A 12,224-nucleotide genomic window follows, 5' to 3' on the forward strand; every position below is an offset into this window, starting at 1 on the left:
TTCATTAAGGTGTATATTTAAAGATGGCTGAACAGAACAGTGTAAAAATGTAAACTTTGGAGGTGAGCAGGGACAAGTGGGGGAGACTGCATCAACAACACAAAGTGTTGACAGACTACACTAAAACTCAGCAGACGAGGCAACCGTTCCGTCACTCAGACAAAATGAGGGCAAGAAACTGTACATCACATTAAGGCTTAGTCTGAACTCCGTCCTCTCCCGACACACGGCAACTCGAAAGGACACGACACAGTTTTAGGCATTGTGTAACGGAACAGCGACGTCATCACACTGAAGGTCTGAAGCCTCCAACTCAAAAGAAAATCAAAAGAGCAAAGAGAACAAAGTGATTCGAATGTTAAAGGAAAGAAAACAGCTGATAAGAACAAGTCACCTCGTGTGAGATGTGACGGAACAAATAAAGCTCTGATGTGTTAGTCTTCTGATGTGTCACGGTTATGGTAGAAACAGAAGTTACAGAAGCGTGCACAAAGAGAAACTCCTTTAGTTTGTAGACATGAGGAAACAGTGCAGTGGCCGCACAACAACAGAGACGGAGCTGCGTCCCAACGTCATACAGCAAACTCCAAGACTATGATGTGCTCGCTCAGCAGCTACTTTGATCATTATGTGGCGGCTTATGTCTTTTGAAAAGGCGATGAATTAAACATTTTTAGTTATTGAACTGTGAGCTCTCATGTTTGATCCTGGACTAAATGAATCGGTTGCTGACTAAATGAAAAGGATCTCGGTACACACACTGGACAGAAAAAGTGATCCATTCGATTTAAAGGTCTAATCTGACCAAAGAAGTGCATCATGGGAAATGTAGTTTGCTGCTTACAAGTCAAATTATGAGAATATCTTCAATGAAACTGATTTATTATTTGTTTGTTTTTGTTTAGACTGTAAATATTTACAGTTTTTACTCTGTTACAGAGTAATAATGACAAAGCCAGAGTGATGCCAATGGATTTGATGCTTATAAGTGTAAGATGAGCGATGGATGTCAGAAACCACCTCCCAAAAAATGCTCCACTAGACTCCAGCTGAAGGAGAAGTAACTTCTGTGTGTCAGGTCGAGGAAAAAGCAGCGTCACGATAATGTGAGCTTCTGAAGACGCCGGAAGATATTGTGGGTTAAAAGAAAGACATTGTACTTTACATTTTCTACTTTAACAAAACATTTTGTAGCTTAAAAATATTCATTTTCAGGATTTTTTAAAATTTTATTTTGGGTTTTTTTGTTTTTTTTTTTTTAAATACCACTACCAAATATTTGATTGTTGTTTTTTTCTGTTTTAATAGGATACAAATGGATTTTTATTCTTTTTAAAATGATTATGCACATAGCAAGTTACTTTAAAAGCTCCAAAGAGTGAAAGTATGTCGTATATCATTGGGACACAGCTCCAGAGAACTTCCAACACACACACACACACACACTTCCTGATCTGTGTGAGCTTACTTCAGGCCTCAGTTGGCTTCTTGGTACCTTTATACCAAGATTACGTGAACACAGCTCAGCTCCTGATGATATGAACATTTCCAGTTTCAGATGCCCCAGTCTGATCCGAAGAAACAACCTGCGAAGGATGCTTTAGAAGGTTTAAAAAAAAAAAAAAAAAAAAAAAAGTTAAAATCAGGTGATCGTGACCAGCGATGAGGCACTAAGCTTTGCGCACTTAAACTAAAGCGCTCCCCCTGCAGGAAGGGAGGCCTAATTTACTATCACTATTTTCCTCTTTTCCTTTCACCCCAAACACACAGCTGCCTGCGTCAGTCTTTAAACCCTAGCAGCAGAAAATGTACAATCTATGCAATCTGTGAAAAAGGTGGGGTGTAAAAATTCACATTCAAATTCACTCTTTCAACAAAATCTCAAGCCCCTCTGTGTAAATTATTGCATTCACCGTTCTGTTTGAGTCATACAAAAAGAAAAACAAACAAAACAGCAATCAAACACACAAAAAAAAGAGAAAAATCCAGAGCATATTTAAAAGTCACCACAACGATCCAATATATTACCATCATTTTTAGAGATTTTCTTTACAGATCCTATTTACATATCAGGCCAATTTCTTGCAAAAATCAGTTGGATGAAGAGGATCAGGGAGCCAGGCAGACAAGGAGGAGATGATTACGTTAATGATGACTATGATAAAAAAAAAAAAAAAAAAGGTTAATATTACAGATGGGGTGTGCGTAGACGGGGATGTTCCTTCATATCGCATACTTTTCTCTGTACACGTGTAGGAAACGGTCCTCAGCTTTTACTCCCGCGCTTCCTCGCTCTCAGCAATGAATCCGCATGTGCCATGGAGGTGGATGGGTCTTTGGTGCAAAAATGTTCCCCGTCATCCCTCGTGTCCCGTCGCCCGATCCCTGGACTGAGAAGCAGTTAATCAACATATCACAAAAAAAAAAAGAAACGACGCTGAGCCAAGTAGAGCAGCCCTATGCTTTGTCACACATTCAAGTACAAAAAGTTAAAGAAAAAAAAAAAAGAAATGGGAGGGAAAAACAAAAAAGCAAGACGGACGTCCTCAGCATAAAAGAGACGACAATTTCAGGAGCGAGCCAGATATGACACTTCCTCGACACGCCATGGCGCTCTGACAAGAAGCGCTCACGACCAAGTGCATGGCAACCGCCCCCCCCCCCTCCCTCTGTTCTTCTTCATTGGTTGCTTCGAGGTTTCTTAGCGGTGGGATCAGTTCATCAGGATTACTTTTTTTGGAGTTTCTTGCCCTTCTTAAGGACAAGCTTGTTCTTGATGTGTCCTCGCTTCCTCTTGGTGGTCTGTGAAACACACACACACACACACACAAAAGGGGAAAATCTTTCTGTAACTTTAGATTGTTAAATGAACATTTCTTTCTAAAAAAGTATAAACTGTCACATAAGGAAAAAAAAAAAGTCACACTAATATTTAATCTGACCTCCCTTCAGCTTTTATTATGTATGAATGTGCATAAAAGTTCTGGTTCTGGTCGGAGTCTAAGAGGCCGTTGGAGCACATCTGTCTGCCCCAGGGCAACTGTGGCTACACATGTAGCTCACCATCAGCAGGTAATAATGAAGAGTGGATGAATAATGGATCCAAAGTGAATGCTTTAAGTGCCGTCAGCAATAAAGTGCAATATAAGTCCAATCCATTATTATTGTGCATTTGATGGGAGAGTCATACCACCACACAGTCTTCTCCAGCACATCCGGAAGATTCTAAGTGGAGTTAAGATTTGGACTTTGTGTGAAATGTCTCGTGCTCCCTGAACCACAACCAGAGTCCAAGCAGCCTGGCATTGTCATCTGGCAATATAGTTGTGCTCATATGTCTTCATCCCCTTTCATTAAAGAAAAGGCTGAATTTACAACAGTCACTCAAATAACTGGAGACTTAAAAAAAAGGAACAATAACTAAAAATGAGTAAAAAATATAATTTAATAATATAAGACTCTTTTTTTCATTTAATTGAGTTGAAGAAAGAAAAACAAACAAATTGGTCCTGGACAAATTAGAGCACTTTTCTGTTGAACAGTGGGACAAAATACCTGTCAACAGGTGCAGAAGTCTGACTGAGAGGAAGAGAAAACACCTGACTGGAGCGGAAACATTGAAGGATTGTTCAACTAAATATTAGTTTATGACTGATGTGTAATATGTCATAAATTACCTTATTTACTTGCTTTTAAAAAAAAAAAAATCTATTGAACCAGAATTAGAAAATAATGGAATGATTTTCATAAAATTTTTATTTATTATTACTTTAGTCAATTTCAGCTTATTTTACAGGCAGCAGTTTTTTTCCCTTCTTTAATGAAAGGGTATGAATAAATATGAGCACAACTGTATGCCAGTTAAATCAGGGACGAACCCACTGATGGAATAACCTCTTTCAGTACAGTAAGCTGGATTTATATTTTGGGGGACATAATGTCAAACTGAACTAACACCTGACCAACTGCAGCAACCCCAGATCAGAGCGTCCCCACCGGCATGATGGCTGCATCACTTCACCTGCCAGTCTTCTTACCCTGATCCCCCCCCCCCCCCATCAGCCTGACAGATCTGGTCTCAGCTACATGACCTTCCACTGCTTCAGAGTCAATGCCTGGCAAGCTGAAGACTTTTGTTTTGGCTACTGAGCTGTTCAGTCCCAATCCCGGAGTTAGGGTTAGAGTTCTACTGGTGTCATTTCATGTTTCCAAAACTGTAAATTGGCCTGTAACATGCTCTTTGGACAGCAGTGTATGCACACATACTAAGACATTTAGAGGGATAATACATGCTCAGAAGTTGGAATGAAGCTGGTAAATCCACCATCTAATGAAAACGACGGGGGAAAAAAAAAAGGATTTTCTCGTCACCTTTTTGGACGTGTACTTCTGTTTGGGAACGATGCTGCGGAGCTTGTGGTCCAGCGGCTCTCTGTTGTCCAGCTCCTTCACCTTGTAGATCCTGACCAGCCAGTGCTCCGAGGTGAACGCCTCCTCCAGGTGCTTGAACTTAATGTCTTTGTTGCCGATCTCTGCGTTGCGAGTCCGGTCGAAGCCAGGCGGCGTTCTGAAGTCCAGCTGTGGAGGGAAAGGAGGGCAAAGGTTCACATGTGACTCAATGAGCGCTTGTGGCCGTGTGTCAGGGTCGAATGCGGTTATTTAAAGTCACCGCAGGGAGCTGTGTGCGCATCAAGTGTCATATCTGTGAAATGAATATTTTGTACATTTACAACTAAAGGCTACTGAGCTTTTAATAAGAGCGAGATTAAAAAAAAAAAAGAAAAAAAAAAAAGAAAAGTCGTTATCACACAAGATTCATCGCGTTAAGAGAACAAGGGTACTACCAATAAGGAACATGAGTTCTTTCCATTTATTTCTGTCTTCTAGGTGAGATAATCCCCCCAGTGGTGGTTTTCATTTTCTGGTATCACTCATTTCCAAATTCAGCAGCAGAAATATTAAACTAATTCCTCAGATTAAACCAGAAGAAGTAAAATCTTCAGGGATGGAAATCGTCTTCTTAGACAACTTAATTTTTCAGTCTGTTTTAGCCCAAAGCTCTGATTCAAACTTAACTTTAAAGCTTAATAGAGTAAAAACAACTAAAACTCAATTATAAAAAGATAAACAGCATGTTTGACAGCTCTTGGATGGCACTGCTGTGTCTCCCCTCTGGCAGCGTCTCCATTACGATTCGTCTGAGCCACTTAACAACCTCTCCAGTCTGTTATCCAGCTCTTAAAACCTTCGGCTGCTCGTCCTTCAGACCCTGCCCTGTTCTCACAGCTGCAAACCCAGTTTCAACTCCAATAACTGCATTTTTGTTGCTTATTTTCTCTTTTCTTTTGAGTTTTTTACCTTCACTCTTCCCCACCGCAGCGTAGACCTAGACCTTATCTCTGCGGCTGTATCGGATGGTTTCAGAAGGCAAAGTATAAAATATAAGATCACTGAAAGAAAAGATCCGGATCATCATGTCTGAGGGTGACTGAAGCTGAACCTAACTGATGGACTCCAGTAATCACTTCATAAGCTGTTTATAAACATAAAAAAATTCCACCTTTTACAGTATTACACATGATGTAAGTACGAGGTTTAATTCATTTGATTTGATTTAACTAAAACTGATCTTATTGTTGCCTTTTATTCTGAATCTGTGCCGTAGAGACTCTGCTGAACTGAATGAATACTTTTATCTTGACAAAAACCTGCAAACAACATTATTCTGTTCTTTCCTTCGGCTCAGTTTTACTCTCTTTCTCCTGACGTCCCTGTTTGTCTCAGTTTCTACCTGCGTCATCTTGTCTCAGTAAATCTAATCAGCTCTCCCACATCTCCTTCCTCCTTCCAACCATACTGACCCAAGTCTGCATCTGTGTGGACTCAGCCGCTGCACGGAGCTGCGTCTACAGCAGGGATGCGAGCACCTGGCAAGAATACCCTTGACAAGGAGTCGCGGCACATTTCAAAGCTTCCGCCAATCCTTCACATTTTTCCTGACAGCTTCTCTTCTACCCCCTGCACCCGTCCCCACAAGTCACTCCTTCAAATCCCCTTCTGCCCGCGTGTCTGCCAGCTCTGCTTTGAAGCTAAAGTAACAGAAATCATACACCTTTAGAGATGGCAGCTGCTCCTACTTCCCTACTAAACCTGTGTATTGTGCAAAATAGCCTTGCTGCTTCTTTCTTGGCAGCTGCTTGTTAGCGTCTGATCATCTGCCTGAAACATGAGTTGTAAAACTGAAGGACAGTCGGGCTTGACCCAAACTCACATGTCATAAATGATGCTGAAAGCCCTTTCCTCGCCCCCTCACCTGCATTTCACCAAACCGATAATAGGACATCTTGTACATGAGGCAGTTGAGCAGAGTGGGTGAGCCAGCCTTGTCCACTCTGAACTCCCCCTGAGGAGTGAAGTAGTCGCTCTCCTGAAGAACAAAAGAGGAAAGTTGGGGGGGGGGGGGGGGGGGGGGGGTGTTAATGACAGAAATGAAAAGATATTAAAGACATCAAAAGTTTGTTGTCAATGCTTTGTAGAAAGAAAAGACAAAAAAAAAAGCCATTAGTGCTTGGTGATCATTTCCCCCCTTTAACAATACGAATAGAGGCTGGATGGACCAGCCAGTCGCCTTTACGCTGAGCTAGAACTTGTAGAGATCAAGCCTGTGGAATGAGCAACACATGCTGATGATCCTTGCTCTGTAGGGGGAAAGCGTCGCCATCTTGAAGGCGGCGTTTGATCAGATTCTGGAGATATAGCACTGAATAACCAGAAGAAGAGCGAACACCAACGTGAGAATATTGGAGGGAATTTAAAGGGGTGCTATCATGGTATTTGGAGTTTTCTGAGCTTTCTACAGTGTTACAGTGTTGAATCCTCATCAGACATGTGAACGGCGCTATTTTTTATCACTTAAACGCATGTTTGAGTTTGAGTTCCAGTACTCTCTCCGTTCGGAACAAAAAAACCCGTCGTTTTAGAGAGTATTTTCTACTTGGAAATCCTTGTGACGTCCCGGGGGATAAGGTTCGGTGATTGGTTACCTTCTACTGGTTAACAAGGGCATGTACAAATACATCAGGCGGGTGGAAAACGTCGGATAAAGTTATTTCCAACGATGGCTGGTGAGTTTACCAAAGAGACATCCTGCTGCATTCCTTGCTGTGGGTTGCTGTTTTCAGGCTCTGATTCAGGTTCCAACATGTAGGGCTGTATGCTATGTGTTGACATTGTAGTTTGTTTTTTTTATTGAGTTCATATTAGCCTAATCCTTCTGTTTATGAGATGTTACAATGAAAGCAGTTGCGGTGTGCGCTCCCGATGTAGTGCAGTGGAGGGAGGCGGGGCTTAATGTGGAAGAGTCTCAATCCACTGGTTTTGCCCACAGGCTGATCTGACAGCCTACGGAGAGGGTCGGTCTGAAGTAAATAAAGCCATTTGTGACAATAACTCCATCAATCCCAGCCCTTCTGGGCTCAAAAATAAAAATAAATTAGCCTGAAATGCACATAATAGTTCCACTTTAAGCACATTTCTACGGAGAACTCCCCACATGTTCAGCTGTGTTCATCTTGTTATAAAGTCAACTGATCAGTTTTTTTAATACTGCAAAATAAAACAAACTTATACAATTACAGGGGAGAAATAATTGAGCAAACATAAATTTCATGACTTTTTGTGCCAGGTTTATGAGACATTTTGTGCAGCTTTACTAAGATAAAAGCAGGAGAAAAAAAAACGAAGCTATAACACGAAGTCCGAACGAAGCAGAAAGAATGTTGTGCAGAGCAACGATGACTCAGCGGTTATGTACTCGTCTTCCTCAGTCCGATGCCCCTGTGTGCTTATCCTTGTCTGATGGGAGAGAAATAAACACAGCAAACATAAAGCAAACTGCAGGACAGCCAGTTTGCTTTATTAAAACACTTTCTAGAACTGAGATACGATTTAAAAGGTATTGTATAAATGCAAAGTATTTTTAATTTAGAGGTTTTACAGGCAGAAATAATAAATATCCTCCCTCACCCAAAAATAAAACCATTTAAAAAAAGCCCCTCTGAAATTATTTTCAAAATGTTTTTAAGCATGAATCTAACGTCTAATTATATCTGCATTGTTCAAACTAAGCGCATATTAATGCAAATCAATTGGTAACTATGGTAACACCTCAATACTTGAATGCAGACATCTCCCCTGATGTACAAGTAGAAATAGATTTAAATTCAAAATCATTGAGTATTGTGGAGGGTTTGTCATTAAAAGTTGAGCAGAGCTGATTGAACCGGTTTCAGAGTTGTTTTTTTTTTATAAAATGAGGTCAAAGTACAGCCTTCACTGATAGAGAGGAAGCTTCTTTGTGAGGGATGCTTTTAAAACTGAAGTGTTAGCTGGTTTTCCTACCAACGCTGATTAAAGTAGGCTAGACTAAATATTAGAAAAGTAAAGAAAAAACAGCTTTAAGCAAAAGTGGATATTATAAACTAAATGAAAGCATAATTTACAGCAGAGTGCTTAATTAGCAGCGAGTATGTTTACTCTTTAAAAAAAAAAATAAAATAAAAGCCAAAACAAGCCCCCCCCCCCGTTTAGACAAAATGAGATAAAAAAAGAAAAAGAAAAGAAAAAGAACAGACGTTGCAAGTGGCCTTAACTCAGTCGCCACATCGTTACCGGCAACCAGCCTGATAAAACACAAACATGGAAAGTTCCAGCTTTATAAAAGATTCATCTCAGAATGATTAACACACCTCATCAGGGCATCACCGTCTTCTGAGCTGCTTCTTATCTTGTGTAAGAGTACATGTTTTAATATCCACACCCAACCCCCCCCCCCTACAACAGGAGAAACCAAAGCCTCACTCACCCTGATGTCTTTGGGGTGCTCCCCTTCGGCGATCCTCACCATCCACAGGAACTTGTTTATATCGTCGCCTGAGTAGCCGATTACACCTCCAAAGATGATCAGCACGTAATCCACATCCAGAGACCTCATGATCTGGTAGGCGGCGCTCTCATTGGATGACATGGCTTTCCCGACCTAAAAGCAGCGAACGGATGGGAAGTCGTCATTTAATTGGGATTTCCTGTTTCGCAAACCGCAGAGCTTCAATACAGCCGTGGCAGAAAGGAACGGTGATCCATCATGTATTCTCTATAATTACATTTCCTGTAGGGAGATGCAGCGCAGACAAGAGGCGGCAGGTAGAAAACAGCACAGAGCACAGCTACAGGGCTTTCACAGACTTCACTAAGAGACAAAGAAGCATTCGTCTCAATCTGGCAGCAGAGAAAGAAAAAAAAAAATCAAACCCACAAAATCTGAAACTCCCCCACAGAAATAAATTCTCCCGGAAAAGTTAAAGCAAACGAGATTTTCTGGCTCGTTGGAGGCAGCCGTTTTCTACAATGTGGCAATTACACGGGAAAAAAATTTCCAGTGAAGAACTTGCTAATCATCCAGCAGCTGCAGGAATGAATCATGAGCGTGTATGTATGTGTGTGTGTGTGTGTGTGTGTCTCCGTGTTCAGTCAACAAGAACGCCAAACAATGATAGAGAAATCTTACCAGCGCTATGTGGCTGTTGTTCCATGTGTTATTATCCACTAGAGTGGTCCTGTTGGCCATGCCGGCTATCTGGTAGCCATAGTCCCACCATGACATCACACGCGCGTGCTCATCTGTATTCTGTCTCAGCCAGTAATAAGCCTCCCTGAAGTCATCGAGGATGTTCCGTGTCCTGAGAGGCAAATTGAAGTTGACAGGTAACAACACTGACAGGTGTGTGTCCACAGAGGCCATTAATATTTCTGAATCCGAAGGGCAACAACGGATGAAAAATGCCGCATTCGTGCATAATAAACGGAGCATTAACAAGCGTCTCGCATTGCCGATGTCGTCTCTGCAATTTACTTCCAGAAGAAATAAACAACCCCCATCAATTAACAGTCGCTATGGAAACAACTGACACTGGTGTTTGTTTTGTTTTTTTATGTATTCCAGACTGTGTGGGTGTAAATGTGTGAGGGAAAAAAAAAAAAAAGCAAATTGACAGCCAACGCTGCTCACATTTTCACAGAACCATTGTAATATCATAAATATATGTATGAGAACTTGTGCTTCTGCCATTTATCCTTTAATATCCTCCCTGGTGCTTTAAAAGAATAATCAGGCCTTTCAAAGCATCTCCGAGACATTATTACTTCAGCGTCTTTTTCTTTTTTTTCCTTCAAATTCAAAAAGGTGCTTCAGATATTTCCCACAACACAGTAAAGTAGGTTAAATAATCAAATCACAGTGTTCATGTTGTCGAATATATTTCCATAAACCTTATGAAATAAACATGCGTTCACACGAACACACTTCTGTCTCACGTTCATATATACAGCTGATGTGTGTGTGTGTGTGTGTGTGTGTGTGTGGTACGCCGCCACTGGTGACTCAACTCCTCGCAGTTTTTTTTAACATGTTCCAAAGCCAGCATGGGTGCATGTGCGGCGCTCTCACCCATCGTGGTTGTACGACGCCAGCACGACGCTGGGACTGGAGTAGGCGTTGCTGGTGACCCAGGTGCAGTGGACGGCGAACATCATCAGCAGCATCAGCATCAGCATGGTGACGATGGACTTGATGTTTGGACCCAAACCCTCCTCCGCCTTGTCCTGCTCCGACACGTGCTTCCGCACCTTGCCAGCCTGCAGGGGGAGACAAACGCTATTACAACAGACAGGAAGCGAACGCCATCCAGAAATATGAATTAATGAATGCAATCAATCATTAATCCAACTCAATGAGGAAAGTCTTTCACAGCATCCAAAACTTTCCTGAGCTGTGAAAATAAACTTTGCAGAGAGGGGAGACGTGTAAACGAGTTTGCATTATTTTACGGCAGCAGAAGACAGATGTTTGCAGCTGCAGTTCGGTCCTCTGCTGCAGAACTGCCAGCTTAAAGACACGCCTTACATCTGACTTTTACCTCAGATGTTCTTGTCAAACTGGAACTGATCAAGATCAATGCTTTTATCAGCGCTTTAACAATGAAATTAACGTTAAACCTAATTAAAACTAGACACACAACACATTTCATTAAAAGTCTACTTGCTGTTAGTCTTAATGACACTTAAAGCTGAGTGTAAAATAGTTCATCACTGCAGGATGTGATAATTGCTTTGTGTTACTGAGTTGTCTGGATTTGATGAGATGTGTTTGGAATTTATTTGCAGGTTGTAGTTTTGCTTTTTTTTTTTTTTTTTGGGTGAAGATCATCATCTTAATTAGACGCCCTTCCTCCTTCCAGGAAACAAGACTTCTGCAGAGCAATGACAGGTTGATGATCCTGGAGGAACGGCTTCATAAAAGAAAGATGTTTATGGTCTGACTTAATGGAGCTCTCACTGTAAACAACGTATCAGACAATCATATTCAACTTCAGCCGATGATTAAAACTTGTGTTCTTGTTGTGTTGCTTATAAATAGGGGAATAAGGCTGAAAATCAGCAGCAACGGGAGATGAATCCTCCCCACAGTCTAAACATCAACCTTTTTAGAGCAGCGTTGGATCACTGTAACTGTAAACACTGCTGACTCACAGTTTACCCAAACAGTGGAGAGACGAGCGAAGCTGACAATTACGTAAATGATAATTCCAAAACCCCCAGAAAGAGCTGAAAGACAGAAACATCTCAGCTGCTGCTGATTTTTCTGCTTTTCTTCTTTTCATGTTACTCAGACAGCAGGTGGAGGTGAAACAGGAATATCTCGTTTTTCCATCCCGTCTTGCCTTGTCGTAGAGATTCCCAGAATTCCTTTTGTCGTCCTCGTCGCTGCTGTCCTCAGCAGGAGGTTTCTCCCTCTTTGTGTCGTCTCCCATGTAATGCTCAAAGACGCTGGAGAAAGCCACGGCCGACAGCATGCACACCACCGGGGTCAGCGTCAGCATCAGCCGCACCATCACGCCGGCAAAATAGACGGCGCTGATGGCGTACAGGGCCACTGGAAGGCAGAAGGGGGGGGGGGGGGGGGGGGGGGAGGGCAGTCATGAGCAGGGTACACTGTAAGCAGACGGGAACAGAGCAAAAAGTCAGACGAGGACAGACTGCATGAATGTAAAGGAGAGACAGCGAGTGAGCCGGTGTGCAGGAAGGAGATAAAGACAAAAAGAGAGAAATTGATTTGGAAATGTGAGGCGGTGTCGTGAGGCCTGTGCAAGTTTTAAAGAACGCTTGGC

The 12,224-nt window shown here is 41.9% G+C and overlaps 1 protein-coding gene across 1 annotated transcript in view; it reads right to left on the bottom strand.

Moving 5' to 3' along the window:
• The window catches only part of LOC306769731 (dolichyl-diphosphooligosaccharide--protein glycosyltransferase subunit STT3B), a 100,728-nt gene continuing 88,504 nt past the window's right edge, over positions 1-12,224 (bottom strand). The window contains exons 10-16 of the mRNA XM_079258426.1: positions 11,778-11,989; positions 10,505-10,692; positions 9,566-9,737; positions 8,864-9,037; positions 6,314-6,427; positions 4,372-4,578; positions 1-2,802 (exon numbers count right to left, since the gene is read on the bottom strand). Of these exons, the coding sequence (XP_079114552.1) occupies positions 2,728-2,802; positions 4,372-4,578; positions 6,314-6,427; positions 8,864-9,037; positions 9,566-9,737; positions 10,505-10,692; positions 11,778-11,989 (1,142 nt within the window). The 3' untranslated portion in view covers positions 1-2,727. The remainder of the gene's footprint in view (positions 2,803-4,371; positions 4,579-6,313; positions 6,428-8,863; positions 9,038-9,565; positions 9,738-10,504; positions 10,693-11,777; positions 11,990-12,224) is intronic.

This window comes from Telmatherina bonti (assembly GCF_933228915.1).
Source record: "Telmatherina bonti genome assembly, chromosome: 19".
Taxonomy (NCBI): Eukaryota; Metazoa; Chordata; class Actinopteri; order Atheriniformes; family Telmatherinidae; genus Telmatherina; species Telmatherina bonti.